Raw genomic sequence first — 22,016 nt, 5'->3', positions numbered from 1 at the left:
GCGATTTGATTTTAGTCATTTGATTGAGGTATTGAAATTAACCACGCACATTGACCTCACTTGGCATACCGCCTATCTATGTCACGCTGACAAATATTAGCATTCATTCATTGTCCCACAATTACGTGATTGAACTAAACATGCATATGCACTTTATGACTCCGGCCATCTCATTGACGGGAAAGGAAAAGTACTACATTATAACATTCGGAGAGGATGGGGGCGATGACGTAGATAGTATCCCCTAACGTGACTAGTGAAAAAGGCATGCCATTCGATTCAAGAATAAAAAAGCCGAGGGAAGCAAGTCTTCAGAACAAAAAGTTTCCTCTGTGAAGACAAATGTTTGGCCTCTTTCTCCCGGGGCTGTGTGCATACAGAGATCCGAGAAGCGCGTTTTATGTGTGACCGCACGGAGGGTTGGACAAATTGAAGGAGCAACAGGAGGCGGCAGAGACGCTTTCCAGAAGAAGCAAGGGGAGAGAGAGCGGGAAGGAGAGAAAGGGAGAGAGAGAGACTATCTCACTCTCCCAGTCGTAGTTGCAACCGGATCGCATCCAGCGTCTCTCTCGACACCGCAATAGGTACGTGATGCTTTCCGAACTTTTACGCACACAAATCGAGAATACAGCAACAGGCTTGGGTACTTTAGAATGTTTGGAGGTAATGTTTAACACTTTAGAATGTTTGGGTCAACACATTTTAGGTACTTTGAGGCACTGTTGAATAGAAGGGGATAGATGGGGAGTTTGAATCATTTTTGTAAGCTTATTACATTATTCTCCAACATTGAAGAAAAACCTATCCATTCTTAAAATATGCATTCATTTCGTTTTTCCCTCAGTCTGACTGTGGAAATGTTACATAGCCTTCGCACATTTAACGTTGTGATATTTTTTTTTCACAGCAGGACAATGTCTAGTAAAGCGACTTTAGCCTTACTCATCTATGGAATCATAATGCATTACAGTGTCTACTGCTCACCTCTCGGGCTTAACTATCCTAACCTTAGGTAGGTACCTGTTCACCCCTCCTTCAACTGAGCATCTCTGCATGTAAAGGATTAGTAAACTGAACATTGGCAAACGCATTGTTTCTGTTGCTGAGCGCCTGCGACGAGCAAAGCAGTTGTTTGTTTATCAATTATACCTGCAACCACATAGGTATATAGAACTATGCCATTTAATGTTACACACATTTTTTTTTCGTTCAATCAATGTGTGTATAATTTTTATTTCGTTTATATCTAAATTAATACGCAATATTTTGTACATTTTCAGAGCATCTTATTAATTTGGGTATAAAATTAATGCCACAGCCTACATTGGAAGATACTCTTAAATGTGTTTTATTTTCAGTGCGAATATGCTGCAATGTTTTGTTATGAGGGGCTTTAGAGCACTTGGAATCATATCACGGGAACAGGGCATATTAGCAGCTATTGGTAGATCAAGCGTCTGATACAGAACTGTAGCTCTGCGTGCAGACGCGTCCCATGGGAATGACAGAGAGGCGTAATTTTCTGAGGAATGAGGCAAACGAAGGAGCCACTAATTCACAGAATAACAAAATCGATTTATTGTGATTGTCTTAACTAAGAAGTCATAATCTGCATCATTTAATTTTAGAATGATAACTCTACATTTTGTTTTTGAGATCAGGATATGATGTTATTTCATTCACAATGGCAAATATTTTAAATTAAACGTTTTTATCTTCCTATTTCCGATGGGGTGGGGTTTGGTTGCCTTTTAAGGGCTAAAGCCCATGCTTCCACTAAATTAGTTCTGTAAGGTGATGTAGCCAAATTAGGATTGGCCGATAGCAATTGCAATTATTTAGAATTTAAGCAGATACATGTTGGCTATAGTATCAGACATGTATATATAAAAAATAGGCTACAATCTAAAAATACATTCGTCATTTATTTCAGTGTTTATTTTTAGAATTGGTTTAGTCATGATAATGCATGATCAAAAATAATATAATATTCAAATGCATTTCCGATTTCAGACTTGAAAATGAGGTTTATGACGAGGATGGGAATTCGTTACCGGACTTGGCATTTGACAGTGATCAAATTGCTATAAGAAGTCCCCCGTCTGTGGCTGACGATTTGTACACTTTATACTACCCACCGGAGAAAAGGTGACTATCATTATCACTATTCTCAACCTATTGTTTGTAATGTTGTTGACGTTCTTGCTAGACATTTCATTATTTGAGCTCGTATTTCTGTTCTTCTATGTTATATGTTCTGTGTTAGTAAATGTACTGTACTGTCAATGATCACATTTTGTTGTAGAACCTTTTTTTTGGGGGGGGGGGGTCGGTGGTACTGGTACCCTGGTATTCCAACGAAGCTGATCGGAAAGCTTTTGTGGTATAATGTAGTAGAAAGTAGGCTATTTACTTGGCAAATTTAAACATAACGAAACACTTTTAATCTGAACTGGCCATTTCCAAAGTCATAAAAGTAACTATTCACTATTCAAGCTCACCTTTTGGAAAACAGCTCATATGACGAGTTGGATTTGGTATAGGCTACATTAATGTTGCTACTTAACGCTAGGTGTGTGTTGAGTGTGGTCATTTATTGTTTGGCGTTTTATCATCCCAGAACGGAAAGGCATGCAGACGGAATGTTTAATAAAGCCTACAGGAAAGCGCTGGGTCAGTTATCAGCAAGAAAATATCTCCATTCTCTGATGGCAAAGCGTGTAGGGTAAGGACATCTTCTAAATTGCCGTCTCTTATTTTGTGATCTAAGTTCTTTTTCGTGTTCGTTTTTCTTTTAACTCTGATATTCATTCTGTTTCGTTTAATTTCCCCGTGTGTCTACGTGTGTGGTCTTCCCACCTGAATTTGACGCCTTTACGCCCAGAGTAGGTTGACTTGATAAAATCTTCAAGAGTGCAAATCCGGGTGCGGCATTAGATCGAATCGGTGAATCTCAGTGCTGATATTGTCTCTTTAAGGAGCAAAGCACATGATACACGTGGCTGAATACATTTACTTTTCATTATGAATAATTAATGTGGTGGATTAGTCCCAAGGGTTGAAGATCAATATAGGCTTCAATTATTCCCTACAATATCCTCAACCAGCCAGCCTAACCATGATGATATCGAAATAAAAATATATTCCGGAGGGTTGATTAAAAGCGTAAGTTTTTAAATCAGAACTGTGCAGCGCATCCTATGGGCTACAGTCCTCGGAGGGAGGGTATACGTCTCCTAACAGAGAGAACTTCTACTCTTCCCCTTTCTAGTGGAGGGAGCACCATGGAAGACGACTCAGAGCCTCTGTCAAAGCGACATTCGGATGGGATCTTCACAGATAGCTACAGCCGCTACCGAAAGCAAATGGCAGTCAAGAAATACCTGGCAGCAGTCCTTGGGAAAAGGTATAGACAGAGATATAGAAACAAAGGACGCCGGCTAGCGTATTTGTAGCGTTGCTAACCCAAACTAACATGTGTGTACAGCCCAGATCAAGTCATTTTGAGATAACTGAACAATCAATCAGTGGATCGCTCTTGTGTTCTTTAAACATGTATTTATGTATGAAGTAAAGCCATTAAAATGAATATTTTGATAATAATATTGTTTTTCTTTTGTACTTTAGCACTTGAGAACGCACAGATCTACTTTATGGACCAATCTTTTTGTTCAACCTAAATATAGCCTATATTTATTTATTTTTTAGACCTACTTATAAAATAAGATTAAATTATGAGCAAATGATCAATATGCTCTTTACCCTGTCTTTTAAACATTTAAATATATGAATGTGAGGAAAATAAATAGTTTAAAAGACAATTAATGTATTGAATGTTAATTTTTGGCAACTGAAATTAAGAGATTAGTGTCTTTATTTACAACAGCCCTGAAGACTTAGGTTTTCACCATATTCTACAAGACATAGACTTTGATGCCCTCCCGGATGGGGATGAGTTTGAGGCTATTTTGGGAGACTGGCTGAAACAGTTCTCTCCCGAATTTCCGGTGAGTTCCAGGCTCTTTCCCAAGGCCTTGTCTTGAGGGATGTCTCCTGTCTCTCCCTCTTTTTCTCACCGTAACCTAAACCTGTGATCTTACACTCCAAATACTTTATACAACCCAATCGCCTCCTTTCCTCATTTGTGCTCCTGTCTCTCTAGAGATACTGTATCTACTATATTCACACCTATATAATGCATGTCAAGCATGCATGTACAGAATATGTATGAACGTGAATATAGATGCATAGATATGTTATACACATAAAATGTGTATTGATATACTTTATATATTTTTAAATTCCCCATAAATATCCTATCAGAGGCTGTAGGATAATAATGTGATGTCAAACAGTATTATAAAGAAATTAATTATTTAAGACCAAAACAGACATGACCCAACTGGTTTTAGAAGCCTTACATATGGTGGTAACCCAGCCACTAAAGTGAAATACTTGTTAGAATGACCCCTATATGACCCCTATATAAGATGAGGACCAGAGTGCTTTTGAGCTTTTTCTTTTCTTCCGGTTGTTCTTCTTCAGTGTTAACGAAAATAAGCGTACACTTTTGAACTTTGTGCAAAGTATCTATCTTGTGTTCCTCTCTAGTGCTATCCGTGTGTTTTGAAAAGCTCTTGAAAACCTGGAATGCTGTTAAAGGTTTTCCATATGTCTCTTCTCGCCACATAAGAAGTATCATGAACACAGAATAACCTAGAATGTTAGCAGACTCAAAAGAAAGAAAGAAACAATTCAGACCGTTTCGACTAACGTGATACTTTTTATATGGCTTCATTTAATTTCACAAATGTTGTTATTTTTCATGAGGAACATTGCAGAGGTAATCTGAAGACGTATGTGTTGCACCTTCCTGGTTGCTTTGCTGTGCTTCCCCTCTATTGTCATGTGAACCAATGTAAAGCTAGACTGCATGATTAAAGTAATTGCACTAGCCACAAAATCTGTGCAAACTACTGCAATTGGCTGATTTTGTTTGCTCACTGATTGACGTATCTACATATCTGTGTTTTCTGGATGTTGTTTTTGTTTTTGTTCCTTCCCCAACATTACTGCACAACGTGTGCGATTGAACGTCTGACCCCTGTCCTCTGTCGAGGAAACTCGGATGAATGTACTGCAGAGGAGAAGCTCTTAGAAAGAGTCTTGTTATGTTGTCCTTTTAGTCTCTTCCCAATGGGACTTGAGGCAAGATTTTGTTACATTCCAAATGTAATGTATGCCAAAAACAATTCTTGAATGATCGTTGTTTTGAATGACCTATCCTGGCAGCCCATGCGCAGCACAGTAAAACTTCTACCTAATCAACAGTTAGATAAAGCCTTAAACATAATGAACCGTGCCTGTACTATTCGGAACACCACCAATCCCAAACTAGCTCCTCAGTTTACTTGCCTCTTTGCTGTTGATGTAAATGATCACAAGAAGAGTTGCAGAGAACCTGTTGAGTGCTAGATAGACCCAAGTATGAGAGGAGTGGGAAGAAGAGAGAGGGAAGGAGGATAGTGGGTGCGAGAGAGGAGAACAAAGCGAAAGAGGGACACAGAGAAAGAGGGAGAGTCCATGACCAATCAATTTGAGAGAGCAAAACAGTGATTTTTGGCTTTTAAAAGGGAGTTACCAGGCAAAGGTTTCCACACTTCATTAGAAGAACCTGGCCTCTCTTCTCACTTGTACCCATCAGTGACACATAGACAATGGTTACTCAGACAGAACAAGCCACACTTCTTCTAACTAGAAGCATGATTGGGCTAGCTACTTCTGTAATAGCCATCCCGGGTTTTGGCAGCATAAAAAAAATAGCTAATAAGATCATGAAAAATGTTGCTTCTGAATCCCCACAGTATACTTCCCCTTCCTGGCCCCAACAGCTCATCAGCCCACTTGCCTAAAAAGCAAGGAGATCTAACTCCACTCGTGCACCAGGCAGATTCTACAGACACTGTAGGTTAGGTTTGAGCATTGTGACACTGAGCAGTAGGACAAAGTTCTTCGATCTGTGCCTGTGTGTATGAAATCAATCTTTCTTTAATTCTGCATTCCCCTCCAGGCTTTGTGACGCAGGATGCAGCTTGCGGCTGTGGTGCCTTGCTTCGACTTTAAAATCGCCACGAATCACAGATGGCTATTTAGTAGCCCTACAATGCTGCACATCATCAGCTTACATTTCACCCTTTGGTTGTTGTTTTTGTGTTGCGCAGGCATTTGATTGGATCTTTAGTGCCATTAGGTGTAGTCTCCGAGCACTCTTGCTCGCGATCATTTCTTTTGGCGGTTGTTTGTTTTTAGAGCACATAGACTTAGATAATTGTGATAGATAGTTGCAACCATCATGATTGCCCTCTCTCCATAATGTGTATCACTTTGAAAGCGCCAACAGCCTTACTAAACGTGAAGATTAAACTTAAAACATATATTTATTGTGTAGAAAATTGATATTAGAGAGTACTATTATAATGAAGAAAAAAAAATGGCGAACCCGCAAGGGTCAAGTCTATAAATGTTTAAAAAAAGGTGTTGTAAGATTTGTATGAATAAATTTTTGTAAACAACACAATTTCGTCTAATCTTTGAAACACATAACACTAGAAGTCGTTCTCCTGGGCACATAGGAGAGGATGCTAGTACAGATAATTCTGCAGTACCATTTCTATACAACAATACACGATAATTGTTAGCCAATCTTAGTCCCACTCCACATACTATCGTGCATCCGTCCGATAGGTGTACTTTTTCACTAGCCCATCACACCAAAATGCCCAAAGAGAGACAGATTACAGAGGAGGAGAGGACTAAATGAAAGAATAGACACCTAATGGGTATCACTGAATTAAATAGGGGTCTAAATAATTATCTTCCACAATCAACAAACAAAAACAACAACAAATGGATATGGAAGGAACTAAGTGTCCATAACTACATTCTTTTAAAAACACAGTGTTAAACATGTCCATGTTGTGCTGCAAGAAGTATAAAATCATTTCCCTTGCTGAGTGTGGATGCCTTACTAAACAAATAAACAAATTACTGTGAATAGTACATCTACAATAAATGAACATTAAGGTGCTCAGAGATACCACTACCCATAGGAATCATGGGTATGAGGATGAAAAAGTCAGACTGCTGCCTCTGCCCTGGTTTCCGAGAATCAGAGAAAACTAAATTGCTCTTTGGTGTGAATCCTGTGAAACCCTGACACTTCACTTGCCCGTGTGTCCATACCCCCATATCCCCAGACCCCCTTGGGATGGCACCAGTGGAGGGTCAGACATGGGAGGGATCACCCGACCAGTACCACCCACTGCTGTCCTGCTGTGCCCAGCATCCGACTAGGACGTCACGGATGAAGAACTCAGACCATGGTGGCGTCTCTAAAAAGCCTATAGTATATACCATACCTCCCATTCTCAATGACACATTCTTTACTCTCGTAGCAAAGGAAAAGGAACATTGCCACTACCTCCCTCTTCAACCAAGGTGCACAAATTGAAGAGCAAACTGAAGCAAAAGAGAACATTTAGCATCATTACAAACATAGCAAAACACCAAATAAACTCAACATGCAAAACAGTCGACCAAAAAGTTACACCCAATACACACATGAAAATGTATGCAAACACATGGCATACTACATAGCCAATCCAACAAGTGTCTGTAGCTACCGTGGTGGCTCGAAGCTGGAAACTCCATCCAGAGCAGTCAATATTACCGTACACAACACTAATCAATAACGCCGTGTTGCTCCATATCTTAGTGTGAGGTTATGGATGAATCAGACACACACTATATATAAAAAAGTATGTGGACACCCCTTCAAATTAGTGGATTTGACTATTTCAGCCACACCAGTTGCTGACAGGTATGTAAAATCGAGCACACAGCCATGCAATCTCCATAGACAAACATTGGCAGTAGAATGGACTTACTGAAGAGCTCAGTGACATTCAACGTGGCACCGTCATAGGATGACACCTTTCCAACAAGTCAGTTCGTCAATTATCTGCCCTGCTAGAGCTTCCTCAGTAAACTGCAAGTGCTGTTACTGTGAAGTGGAAGCGTCTAGGAGCAGCAACGGTTCAACCGCTAAGTGGTAGGCCACACAAGTTCATAGAACGGGACCGCCGAGTGCTGAAGCGGGTAGCAAGTAAAAATCGTCTGTCCTTGGGGCTATACTGCCTCTGGAAGCAATGTCCGCACAAGAACAGTTCGTCGGGAGCTTCATGAATTGGTTTTCAATGGCCGAGCAGCCAAACACAAGCCCAAGATCACCATGCGCAATGCCAAGCGTCGGCTGGAGTGGTGTAAAGCTCGCCGCCATTGGACTCTGGAGCAGTGGAAATGAGTTGTCTGGAGTGATGAATCACGCTTCACCATCTGGCAGTCCGACGGACGAATCTAGGTTTGGCCTATGCCAGGAGAACGCTACCTGCCGCCATGCATAGTGCCAACTGTAAAATTTGGTGGAGGAAGAATAATGGTATGGGGCCTCTACAGCATACAATGAAATTCTAGATGATTCTGTGCTTCCAACTTTGTGGCAACAGTTTGGGGAAGGCCCTTTCCTGTTTCAGCATGACAATGCCCCTGTTCACAAAGCGAGGTCCATACAGAAATAGTTTGTCGAGATCGGTGTGGAGGAACTTGACTGGTCTGCACAGAGCCCTGACCTGAACACCTTTGGGATGAATTGGAATGCCAACTGGGAGCCAGGCCTAATCGCCTAACATCAGTGCCCGACCTAACTAATGCTCTTGTGGCTGAATGGAAGCAAGTCTCCGCAGCAATGTTCCAACATCTAGTTGAAAGCCTCCACAGTAGAGCAGAGGCTGTTATAGCAGCAAAGGGGGGACAAACATATTAATGCCCATGATTTTGAAATTAGGTGTCCACATACTTTTGGTCATGTAGACTATTTACTTAACTGTAAATATGTATTTTAGACACATGACTCACCTCACACACGTTAAAGCTAGAATTCTTGGGGCTCTATTAAATCCGTATCGCAGAGGTGCAGTGTTACGGCATGACTGAAATTTAAAGGCAATGTTCCCGCCTTAGCGGAGACTGCATTCACAGTAAACGCTGTAGATGTCGGCTCAATAGGTAATTACCTTTAAACGCTTCAGCAATACAGATTGAATAGAGCCCTTTGATTTTACAACAAGTTTTGGACTTTTACATTTGTAATATATTTTGATTCTTGAAGAATATAACTCATAAATGCTTCATGAGCTCAGCTGAACTGCCGTACCCCATCAGAACCCAAAATATAAGCTTGTTTGACTACAATGTTTGTAAACGTCGTGAATGTAAACAAACACTGTATAGCCTCAAAACACTTAAAACTATACATTTTATTTCATGGATGGCAGCCATAGCTCTGTCTATGAATTTAAGAGTGGTTACATTTATCCAGCCCCATCCCTTAGCTTTTTATCAAAACAGGGGCAGGGAGATGTTTTGATATTGTTTAAATTAAGGATTCTAGCTTTATACCCAGGCAGGCAGGCTCTTAACAGGCTGCTTGTGGGTTGCAGCTTTGTCAAGGGTCCAGTCCCACAATAGCTACAAGAACACCCAGTGCCTCAGTCCCCATAGTAACAAAGCAGAAGACAACAGAAGACAGACGTTCACATCCATCTTAGAAGTGAAAATGAGCACCACATGATTCGTGTGGAATGAACACGATTTGTTCGAAAAGAGTTGTCACAGGAATCAAGTGCTGTAAAAAAGCACGTACTATGCTGTTTGGACTTTGTTTGGTTGATTGCCTTTTTTAGTTTTGTTTCTACACCTGTGTTCTGGGCGAGTTTCGTCTATATGGTTGACTTAGTGCTCAGTGGAGTGGCATTACGATGCCTGAGTGTGTTCCACTGCGGTGGTGATGCTAATCAGAGTTGGGTCCTGTGTCAGGCCACTGTCCCTGTGCCCTCTGGGGCACCCTGGGTCTGCCCCAGAAGGGGGTGGAGGTGTGAGGTTGTGCCCCTGCTGGGTCGTGCCTCTCAGAGGTGCCTGGAATGCCACCATGAACCTCCCCAGCCGGACGCCAGCGGAACCTTTTAATGCCTGTCGCGCCGGATTGGAGCTAATGACCTCAAACTGAGCCCCCCACATTTTATGTGGCCACCGCAGGGACGGCCAGGGACAGCCAGGGACCTTTCACAGACATCACAGACTCTGCCTACGACCCACCAACCCAGCCCTGCTCCTCCTGCCATTTCTCCCCCACAATGGTTCAATTAAAATGTCATCAGAAGTCGATGGGAGATTGAGGAGTCGTGGTTACAGACAGTCTGCAGGGCATACTGTACAGTAAGGATGTCAGGTTGAGGTTGTCGCCAAAGCCTCATAAAGCCTGGTGCGTCTTCCCCCTTTCACCCTACATGCATAATAACCCCCTCCCTCCCTCCCTCCCTCCCAGATAGACTTACAGCCTTCGGCTGTACGGCCGCAGCCCCGGACCTCAGTGGAGGATGATCAATGGGAGTGATCTGATTCCTCTAGCCCCGTGCCAGACCCCCTCTTAACCCTGCTAACCCAATCAGCCTGTGTTGCCAAGCAACGGGCCACAGTAGGATGCACTAGGGATGCGATGGAGCTGGGCGGGGCCGTGGTGGCCTTCATAGACATCTGAAGATCCTACTGGATATATTTCACTCAAATGGCTTTTGTCGGTGGACTCGGCGCTGGCCGCGCTCTGTTTTACCAGCTCTGATGGCAGCAGGGAGGGGCTAATGATGAATGGGTTCTCAGAGGCAGAGAGAGGTAGTGCCAGATCCTAAGAACACACACACACACACACACACACAAACCACAGATTCTCAGTGTCATATCCTAGTAGCACAATCACACAAAGACACACACAGCTTCACACGACTACAGTATGCAGGCAACCACAGCCATACACTGCTTCATAAAATGGGACAAGAGCATCAAACCACACACAAACACAGGCTCAGACAGGCATAAGATACAGAGATACAGTTACCTTTCTATACCGCCAGCCTGATGTGCAGCCGAAGTGTTTCATATCATTGTGGTTTACTGAAAAATCCATGAAAATAAGAATGTGTAGATATAACTTTTATTATGGCATGGAGTTTGAGAATGTATTTATTTTTGTTCCCGTTTGTCTTTTTTATTTTACCTGGTGGAGTGTACAGTAACATGGTTAAATGGTTAAACAGTGACAGGCATATCACTCTTTTATTCCTAGCCTCCATGTCTCTCCCTCCCCCCACTGTGTTTCTCTCTCCCCCGTCTCTCTGCCTAGCTACCGCTCCCTCTCGCTTGCCCTTTCATATTTAATATTCCTGCTTCCAGCTCTGTAATAGATATATCTAACTGACTCACTTATTGATCTCCAATCAATGTCTGGGTGTGGCCAGAAAGCCCGCCTCCAATTACTGAATCCTGTCACAGATTGAGATAGAAAGATACAAAGAGATAGAGATAGAAAGATACAAAGAGATAGAGATAGAAAGATACAAAGAGATAGAGATAGAAAGATACAAAGATATAGAATAGAAAATACAAAGATGATAGAAAGATACAAAAGATAGAGATAGAAAGATACAAAGAGATAGAGACAAAAGATAAAGATGATAGAAAGATACAAAGAGATAAGACAGAAGAGATAACAAAGAGATTAGAAAGATACAAGAGAGATAGAGATAGAAAGATACAAAGAGATTGAGAAGAAAAGATACAAAGAGATAGAGTGATACCACAGCAGAGCTAGAGAGCGAGATAGAGAGAGAGTGAGATGGGGGTTGAGATCAACAAAGGTCTTTCCTCGCTCTCTACTGCTGTGTTGTTACAGTATTGTTGTCTCATGCACTCTGCCTAGCCCCTCTACCCCCCCCCCCCGCCCCCTGCTCCACACATCTCTGCCCCACCCAAGGAACCCCATGGCCATGTGGAGGCCGGCTGAGTGACAGCTTTCTGGAGGGGAATCCACATGCCACAGCCCTTTCATCAGCACCTCCCTCTGGGTGCTGCCAGTCTGACTGCTCAACAATGCAGCATGGATGGAAACGTGTTTGGGGAACGTAGAGCTGTGTTTGGCTTACATGAGGTGTTTGTGTTTGCGATGTGTGAGGAGTGGGGGTTGTGTGTGTGTGTGTGTGTGTGTGTGTGTAGGGTGTTTTCTTGTGTGTAGCCAATTCCTCCTTTGGCCGCCTCTCCTTCCAGTTCTCTGCTGGCAATGACTGCAATGAACTACAAAAATCTCTGAAACTGGAAACACTTATCTCCCTCACTATCTTTAAGCACCAGCTGTCAGAGCAGCTCACAGATTACTGCACCTGTACATAGCCCATCTATAATTTAGCCCAAACAACTACCTCTTCCCCAACTGTATTTATGTATTTTTCTCCTTTGCACCCCATTATTTCTATTTCTACTTTGCACATTCTTCCACTGCAAATCTACCATTCCAGTGTTTTACTTGCTATATTGTATTTACCTCACCACCATGGCCTTTTTTTGCCATTACCTCCCTTATCTTACCTCATTTGCTCACATTGTATGTAGATTTATTTTTCTACTGTATTATTGACTGTATGTTTGTTTTACTCCATGTGTAACTCTGTGTTGTTGCATGTGTCGAACTGCTTTGCTTTATCTTGGCCAGGTCGCAATTGTAAATGAGAACTTGTTCTCAACTTGCCTACCTGGTCAAATAAAGGTGAAAAAAAAGAATGAAAAAAATAAATAAATTGGGTAATGCCAATTTTCAGTCTTAATGAAGCGTGCTTTGAAGTGGTTAAAACATATCAGACAGGTATTTGGAAGTTTAGAGAGCAGATGGAAGATCACCAGGATGTCACGCCCTGACCTTAGAGATCCTTTTATGTCTCTATTTTGGTTGGTCAGGGCGTGAGTTGGGGTGGGCATTCTATGTTGTGTTCTATGTTGTCTAGTTCTATGTGTTTGGCCGGGTGTGGTTCTCAATCAGAGGCAGCTGTCTATCGTTGTCTCTGATTGAGAACCATACTTAGGTAGCCTTTTCCCACCTGTGTTTGTGGGTAGTTGTTTTCTGTTTTGTGTGTATACCTGACAGAACTGTTTCGTTTTCGTTCTTCCTCGTTGTTATTTTGTTTAGTGTTCAGTTTCAATTAAATTATAACATGAACACTTACCACGCTGCGTTTTGGTCACCTTCTTCCCAGGACGATCGTTACACAGGATCATAGTGTATTTCAGTCATTCTGATCGGTTTTGTCACAGTCGTTTCTAATGAGTCCTGTGCGACTTGTGAATAGTTGTAAACAGAAGACACATATGTGTTCCTGAGAACCTTAGCTTTCAGGGATGGTGTCTTATTTGGCTAATGGCCTAAATCGTTCAAACGCTGGAGCTAAATTCCTAGTAAGAAAACAAATTCAACATGCCACACTGGCTTTAGAAACCACTGGGGGGGGGATGCAATTTCAGAATGTGGGGGGGAAATGACTCCCCATCCCTAGTGAAAGATGCGCCCCCTGCATGTATGCTTCTGTGCGTGCTTCCTTGCATGTCTGTGTTCTTGGGTGCTGATTGGCTGCTGCGATCTCAGTCATTTCCAGAGACACAGTAGGCCCTGTTAGTAGTCCTGAGTGAGGAGAAGTGAGTGAGATGTCTTGCCAGGGGTCTGCGTGGTGAAGCCTAAGGTGAAGGAGAGGTGTTGGTAAATGTATTATTTTCAAAAAGGTCTCTGTAAAAAAAGAGTTCAATACGGAGCCTTGTCACTGAAGTATAGAAACATCACTTTTACATTCATACCTCTATCTGTCTCTCTCCAACTGCCCAACATCCTCACTCATATTACTATTTTTTCTCGAGATATCCTGCCTTGTCTTGTCTCTCCATCAATCAGCCAACATCTGACTTTACCACCTAACACTGTTCTCAGAACAGTACCATGTGAACACACTGAAATTAGAGCAGTGGGTCATCATGTCTCTACTGGGTCCACGGTCCGATCATTATATTATATATTAATATCTTATTATAATATTATCATATTATAATTATCATAATATAAATTATAATATTATATAATATTATCTCTCTCTCTCTCAATTACATATACATTTTAGTCATTTAGTAGACGCTGTTGTCCTGAGCGACTTACAATAGTGAGTGCATCATTTCTTTAATAGAGAGCAGCGATATGACCCAATTAACACGTCATGGCAGCCAGGGTTCATAGGTTAGGGGTAAGGGGACAGGTTCCTGGATTGGCACTGAAGTGTGTACTCATTACCCAGCTGTCAGCTGCCCCCACATGTCACCTCCTCGCATCATTAGAGACCATGTCCTCTCCGACAACTCTCACAGACACGCACGTACACACATAACCACGCGCACAAAAAAACGTGCACACACGAATGCTTGCACACACACTCAAACCCATACATACACACACAAACAAAAACATTTGCCACCAAGAAGCCATGGAGAGAAGCCCTTCAACTCCACAAGTAGACATTTCGGTCAGTGTGTTCTGAGAAACACACATATATCAAGTTATCCACAGAGTTGTTTGTGTGGGCAACATTCTCAGTTCTGAGCATAATGGTCCTGCCACAGATATCTGAGGTAGTAATTTACTGGTGTGCAAAAGTTTGGGGAAAAATAAGCGGGTAAGAGAGAAGGCATACCGGAAAACACTTTCAGTTATAAGCCATACAGTTGTGCTGAGGGAAGCTTACTTTTTAAATTAGAGCTCTGCGTGACTTTATTCAATCAAGGAAAAGAAGCCGCTTCTAGTCTAGTCGTTCGTCATCTCTTCCCTCACATCAATCCACAATGTGTTGGAGTTGACTGATGTGAACCCCAGTGAATAAAGCAGCCATTAGTTAGAGATGCAATTGATGTGGGTTCACCTGTCTTTGCTCTGTTCTGAAAGGAAGTACAGATCAGGTGTAAATAACAGGCAGCTCGCTCAAGATTGAATTCGAAAATTTGGCGTCTGTCCATGTACTAAGGTCATCGGAAAATGCCTTCAAAACCGTCCATTAGGGGCAACAGTGAGCGCTATTACCATCAAGTAAGCGTGGGTTTTTCTAGGGTGTTGTGGACGGGGTAGTATATGGACATAATCCAATGTTTCCGGATCCGAATGTTAACCATATCCCAAGATCATCAGATTGCGTGTTCAATTCCAGTGGTTGAAATGCTTTTGTTTTAACCCTATCCCAAACCTTTACCTTTAACTTAACCATTCGGAATAATCCAATCACTCCGTATCCGAAGGCATCCAAAACCTTAACCCTTAAATTCGACATTTTGGAGAAACAGAACTATGCAGAGCAGTAGGAATCAACCCAAGGTGTCAAACCCACTTTGAAATATGACGTTTAAAGAAGCGTGGCTAAGTGTCAGTATCTGAAGTCAAATTGGTAAAACTGTGAGATCTTGTTGGTAAATAAATCATGGACGAATTTAGTTCTCAATCTCAGGGCAAAATCCAGTCATCTCATTATTTATGAACCAGTGTGAGAGAGTGATGTGAGTAAGACATTTCTCTCCCGGTGAGATACTTCTCTCTCCCCACAGCGATTCTTCCTAAACTCTGTAATTTCTCATCTCAGAAGTACACCTTTATCCTGAGAAATTGTCCTTTCCTTGGGCTGTCAATTAAGAGAACCAAGCCTTTTTCCCCTCAAGGTTTTCCTTTATACCTGAAGTAAAGTAACATACTCCTTTGTAGTATGTCCAATATATTCTAGACAGCCCCTATTCAATCCAAAACTACGGGCACACTCAACCTCTTGATTGTACTGGGAGATGGTAGCTGTGTGAGTCACCTTGGTTATGCAGGAATTGCCCTGGTTTGTCTGTCTGTCTGCTGTCTGTCTGTCTGTTTGTCTGTCTCTCAGCTACTGGTACAATATAAGTCAATGGAAACTGTGCTTTCAGAAAGTATTCACAGCCCTTGACTTTTTCCACATTTTGTTGTGTTACAGCCTGAATGTTAAATGGATTACATTGATATTCTCTGTCACTGGCCTACACACAATACCCCATAATGTCAAAGTGGAATTTAGAAATGTTTACGAATTCATTACAAATGGAAAGCTGAAATGTCTTGAGTAAATTAGTATTTAACCCGTTTGTTATGGCAAGCCTGAATAAGTTCAGTAGTAAAAATTTGCTTAGCAAGTCACATAATAAGTTGCATGGACTCACTCTGTGTGCAATAACATTGCTTAACATGCTTTTTGAGTGACTACCTCATCTCTATGCACCTCACATAAAATGATCTGTAAGGTCCCTCAGTTGAGCAGTACATTTCAAACACAGATTCTACCACAAAGACCAGGGAGGTTTTCCAAAGCCTCGCAAAGAAGGGCACCTATTGGCAGATGGTTAAAAAAAAAGATAAAAAAATAGACATTGAACATACCTTTGAGTATGGTAAAGTTATAACTATACTTTGGATGGTGTATCAATATACCCAGTCACTGCAAAGATACAGGTGTCCTTCCTAACTCAGTTTCCGAAGAGGAAGGAAACCGCTCAGGGATTTCAACATGAGGCCAATGGCGACTTTAAAACAGTTATAGAGTTTAATGGCTGTGAGAGGAGAAAACTGAGAATGGATCAACAACAGTGTAGTTACTCCACAATACGAACCTACATGAAAAAAGTGAAAAGAACGAAGCCTGTACATAACACAAATATTCCAAAACGTGCATCCTGTTTGCAATAAGGAACTAAAGTAAAACTGCAAAAACACATGGCAAAGAAATTAACTTTATGTCCTGAATATAAAGCATTATGTTTGGAGCAAATCCAACAGAACACATCGGTGAGTACCACTCTTCATATTTTCAAGCATGGTGGTGACTGCATCATGTTATGGGTATGCTTGTCATCAGCAAGGACTAGGGAGTTTTTGAGGATGCTAAAAAATGGAATAGAGCTAAGCACAGGCACAATCCTAGAGGAAAACCTGGTTCAGTCTGCTTTCCAACAGACACTGGGACACAAATTCACCTTTCAGCAGCACAATAACCTAAAACACAAGGGTAAATATACACTGGAGTTGCTCACCAAGATGACTTTGAAAGTTCCTGAGTGGCCTAGTTACAGTTTTAACTTAAAACGGTTTGAAAATCTATGGCAAGACTTGAAAATGGCTGTAGCAATGATCAACAACCAACTTGCTTGAAGAATTTTCAAAAGAATAATGTGAAAATATGATGGGTGAGAATTTTTACAATATTTAATCCATTTTGAATTCAGGTTGTAAAACAATACAAATGTGGAATAAGTCAAGGGGTATGAATACTTTCTGAAGGCACTCTATTTTAGACACTCTCCCACTCTGAGCAAATAGTAAAAATAAATAAAAACCCTTGAATGAGTAGGTGTGTCCAAACTTTTGACTGGTAATGTACATAGTGCACTGCTTCTGACCAGAGCCCTAAAAAGTGCACTTCATAGGGTTCCATTTGGGACACAGCCAAAGAGACCATTCTCTTTATGAGGTTGCTTCCCCCGGAAGAGACAGGTAGATTTGTGACTCGTGGAAAGACTACAACAACAGAGTCCAACCCTTTTTTGGGTCATTGTGTCTATTTGAATTATTCAACGCTGATTTCACACTATTGTCTTTGTCCTACAGAAGAAAAAGGAATGAAAAGTGCACATCTAGACACAGCTCCTGAGTGACGCGACCAACCATATATTCTCTGGTGGAATGTGACTTCTCACTCATTACAACATAATGAGATTTCATGCTGTACAATGAATTCGAGCGGATGTGGGAAGAGAAGCAGGCATTTGATTGGTACATGAGAGCTATGCCAATAACCCGGATTATGAGGACATGTGCTCACTAAAACGTGACCCCCGAAAAATGAACGAATACAGGGCTTTGGCTCTCTAGTATCAAGAGGATGTTAGTGCAGAATACAGAGACAAAACACAGATGCAATGAAACAATGGAGATGTTTGTTTTTCTTTTGTTGAAGTGAGATGGTTGCTGTCCATCTAAGAGTTCTGAGATGGACAGCGTCGCTGTCTGCTTCAATTGTGCCGAATAGCCTCTCGCAGACTTTTTCTATTCAATCTCCATCGCATCCTTTTACACTGGTGACTAAGTCACCACAGCATGGATTTGAAGCATGTATTCCTCCTCCTTGTCTTGCCTTTCTGGACAGAAAGCCTATGAGTTCAACCCACAGAACTATTCTATTCATTCTATTTCTATGGTTCAAACACAGGTAGGACGCCACATTACGACTGAGAGAGTGAGAGGAAAATGACTTTTTGTGGTGGGTACTTCTACTTGTACTAATTCACACATGTACAAGTGTGTATTATACGCATGTGTGAATTGGAAACATGTTTTTTGCATATACCAACTTCCCGAAGACACCCTCAGAGAGTTGGGTCACGGCCAGGGTCAGCCATTATCAACTTAGTTGGCTATCTGAGCGGGCTGAGCCGGAGAATGAATGGACATGTCAGCACAGAGTATAAAATTAACATATATCCCATTTCATAATTGTGTCTTGGTGCACTTTCTGAGCCCTAGTAACATTCTTCGTGTGAAAGAATGAAATTATGGTCCCGTTGAAATGTTCAATGTACTTGATGGTAGAACATCCTAAGCAACCACACAGCATCCTATTTCCAAGGTTTATTTGAAGTGAATGGCTGTTTGCCATATCTCAAGCGGTATCTTAAGATATGAGTAACCATCTCTGTATAAAAGGTTGAGATGAGGGTCAATTTGAATTGGAACTCCTAAGTCTTTCCATGCCCATATTCAAGAATATACAGTCCCATGTGGCTCACTTGCAACGCCAGACTTGTGGGTTTGATTCTCATGGAGGACCAGTAAGAAAAAAAGTCTGAAAATGTATGCAATCACTACTGTAAGCCGCTATGGATAAGAGTGTCTGTTAAATGCCCCACAAAAAAATGAAATAATAATAATTTGATTTGAGTGTATTTAGGGAAAAAGGATTTTGGTTGAATGCGTTCAGCTGTGCAACTGACTAGGTAGGTATCCCCTTTCCTCTTTACTCTCCCTCCAAGTGAGAGGATGCAGGTCTGTAGGAGAACTCTGCACTGGGGCTCTGATTAAAAGCGTAGAGGAACCACAGGGTGTTGTGTTCAGGTTCCACTAGGGGGGGACGGGAGTGACTGAAAACCTCCTCCCACTGTCTGGCCCAGAATGACCTCTGAGGGTAGGTATGGCCCGCCCCCCTGCCTCTGCATGGGCATACTGTGTGTGTGTGTGCATGAATGAGGGGAGAGAGTGTGAGAGAGAGACAGAAAGAGAGGTCGAAAAACAGAGAGAGAAATAGAGAGATATAATGATAATAAAATTATATATATGATATGATAATATAATATAATGATCTGACCCTGGACCCAGTAGAGGCATGATGACCCACTGCTCTAATTTCAACGTGTTCACATGGTACTGTTCTGAGAACAGTGTTAGGTGGCTGACTGATAGAGAGACAAGACAAGGAAGGATATTTGAATTCTCTTGTACAAGTCAATGACTAAAACCACTGGCAAAACAGGAAAAGAGAAAGGATGCTAGAGTAAAGAGAGAGAGAGAGAGACAGAGCAGACCTAACTCACTCTATTAAATTAATTGAAACAGGAACATTTTACATTTGACTAGAAATTCTAAAGGAAATGATCTTAACAGAGAACAATGTCCTCCTGTGTGCTACCTATATACCCCCACTAGAATCCCCATACTTTAATGAAGACAGCTTCTCCATCCTGGAGGGGGAAATCAATCATTTCCAGGCCCAGGGATATGTACTAGTCTGTTGCAACCTAAATGCCAGAACCGGACAAGAACCTGACACCCTCAGCACACAGGGGGACAAACACCTGCCTGGAGGTGACAGCATTCCCTCCCCCATATGCCCCCCTAGGCACAACTATGACAACATAACCAACAAAAACGGGTCACAACTCCTGTAGCTCTGTCGCATGCTGGGTATGTACATAGTCAATGGTAGGTTTCGAGGGGACTCCTATGGTAGGTACACCTATAGCTCATCTCTTGAGCAGTAGTACTATAGACTACTTTATCGCTGACCTCAACCCAGAGTCTCTCAGAGCGTTCACAGTCAGTATACTGACACCTCTATCAGACCACAGCAAAATCACAGTCGACTTGAACAGAGCTGTGCTCAATCATGAGGCATCAAAGCCAAAGGAACTGAGTAATATTAAGAAATGCTATAGATGGAAGGAATGTAGATTGGAAACCTACCAAAAAACAATTAGGCAACAACAAGTTCAATCCCTTTCAGACAACTTCCTGGACAAAACGTTCCACTGTAAGAGTGAAGATGTAAACTTGGCAGTAGAAAATGTAAATAGTATATTTGACCTCTCAGCTTCCCTATCATCTCAAATAGAAAACCAAAGCAAATGAACAACAATGACAAATGGTTTGATGAAGAATGCAAAAATGTAAGAAAAAATTTGAAAATCCTGTCCAACCAAAAACATAGAGACCCGGAAAACCTGAGTCTATGCCTTCACTATTGTGAATCACTAAAACAATACAGAAATACACTACGGAAAAATAAGGACCATCATGTCAGAAATCAGCTCAATGTAATTGAAGAATCCATAGACTCTAACCACTTCTTGGAAAATTGGAAAACAATAAACAAACAACAACACAAAGAATTATCTATCCAAAATGGAGATGTTCTTCTCCAATCGTTTTGGCTCTATAACAAAGAATAAACAGCAAAAACATATACATGATCAAATACAAATCTTAGAATCAACTATTTAAGACTACCAGAACACACTGGATTCTCCAATTACCTTGAATGAACTACAGGACAAAATACAAACCCTCCAACCCTAAAAGGCCTGTGGTGTAGATGGTATCCTCAATGTGATCTAACCGTAACCCTATACAGACAACAAATTCCAATTGGCTATACTAAAACTCTTTAACATCATCCTTAGCTCTGGCATCTTTCCCAATATTTGGAACCCCAATCCACAAAAGTGGAGAAAAATTTGACCCCAATAACTACTTTGGGATATGCGTCAACAGCAACCTTGGGGAAATCCTTTGCATTATCATTAACAGCAGAGTCATACATTTCCTCAGTGAAAACAATGTACTGAGCAAATTTAAAATTGGCTTTTTACCAAATTATTGTAAGACAGACCACATATTCACCCTGCACACCATAATTGACAAACAAACAAAACAAAACAAAGGCAAAGTCTTCTCATGATTTGTTGATTTAAAAAAAGCCTTCGACTCAATTTGGCATGAGGGTCTGCTATACAAATTGATGGAAAGTGGTGTTAGGGGAAGAACATACAACATTATAAAATCCATGTACACAAACAACAAGTGTGTGGTTAAAATAGGCAAAAAACTCATGCAGCTTAAGCCCCACCCTCTTCAACATATATATCAACGAATTGGTCAGGGCACTAGAAATGTCTGCAGCACTCGGCCTCACCCTACTAAAATCTGAAGTCAAATGTCTGATGATGATCTGGTTCTTCTGTCACCAACCAAGGAGGGCCTACAGTAGCACCTAGATCTTCTGTACAGATTCTGCCAGACCTGGGCCCTGACAGTAAATCTCAGTAAGACCAAAATAATGGTGTTCCAAAAAAGGTCCAGTCGCCAGGACCACAAATACAAATTCCATCTAGACACCGTTGCCCTAGAGCACACAAAAACCTATACATACCTTGTCCTAAACATCAGCGCCACAGGTAACTTCCACAAAGCTGTGAACGATCTGAGAGACAAAGCAAGAAGGGCATTCTATGCCATCAAAAGGAACATAAAATTTGACACACCAATTAGGATCTGGCTAAAAATACTTGAATCAGTTATAGAACCCATTGCCCTTTATGGTTGTGAGGTCTGGGGTCCTCTCACCAACCAAGTATTCACAAAATGGGACAAACACCAAATTGAGACTCTGCATGCAGAATTCAGCAAAAATATCTTCCATGTACAACGTAGAACA

At 41.5% G+C, this 22,016-nt stretch overlaps 1 protein-coding gene across 5 annotated transcripts; it reads left to right on the top strand.

Annotated features, from left to right (window-relative positions):
* The first annotated feature begins 270 nt into the window (after window positions 1–270).
* Window positions 271–6,571, top strand: adcyap1a (adenylate cyclase activating polypeptide 1a). 5 transcript variants are annotated; one of them, XM_023972985.2, is made up of 7 exons: window positions 273–584; window positions 908–1,012; window positions 2,014–2,148; window positions 2,621–2,725; window positions 3,272–3,406; window positions 3,887–4,007; window positions 6,071–6,568. In XM_023972985.2, the coding sequence occupies exons 2-7, from the start codon at window positions 915–917 to the stop codon at window positions 6,077–6,079; spliced, it is 603 nt and encodes a 200-aa protein (XP_023828753.1). In that variant the 5' UTR covers window positions 273–584; window positions 908–914; the 3' UTR covers window positions 6,080–6,568. The 5 variants fall into 5 exon arrangements, with proteins under 5 accessions (XP_023828751.1, XP_023828754.1, XP_023828753.1 ...); XM_023972983.2 differs by lacking the exon at window positions 3,887–4,007 and having other exon boundaries at window positions 271–584; window positions 911–1,012; window positions 6,071–6,569; XM_023972984.2 differs by having other exon boundaries at window positions 3,887–6,571.
* The last annotated feature ends 15,445 nt before the right edge of the window (window positions 6,572–22,016 follow it).

Source organism: Salvelinus sp. IW2-2015, linkage group LG27, assembly GCF_002910315.2.
Source record: "Salvelinus sp. IW2-2015 linkage group LG27, ASM291031v2, whole genome shotgun sequence".
Classification (NCBI taxonomy): Eukaryota; Metazoa; Chordata; class Actinopteri; order Salmoniformes; family Salmonidae; genus Salvelinus; species Salvelinus sp. IW2-2015.
The sequence above is the reverse complement of the archived record's forward strand: the minus strand, read 5'-3'. Positions and strand labels throughout refer to the sequence as shown.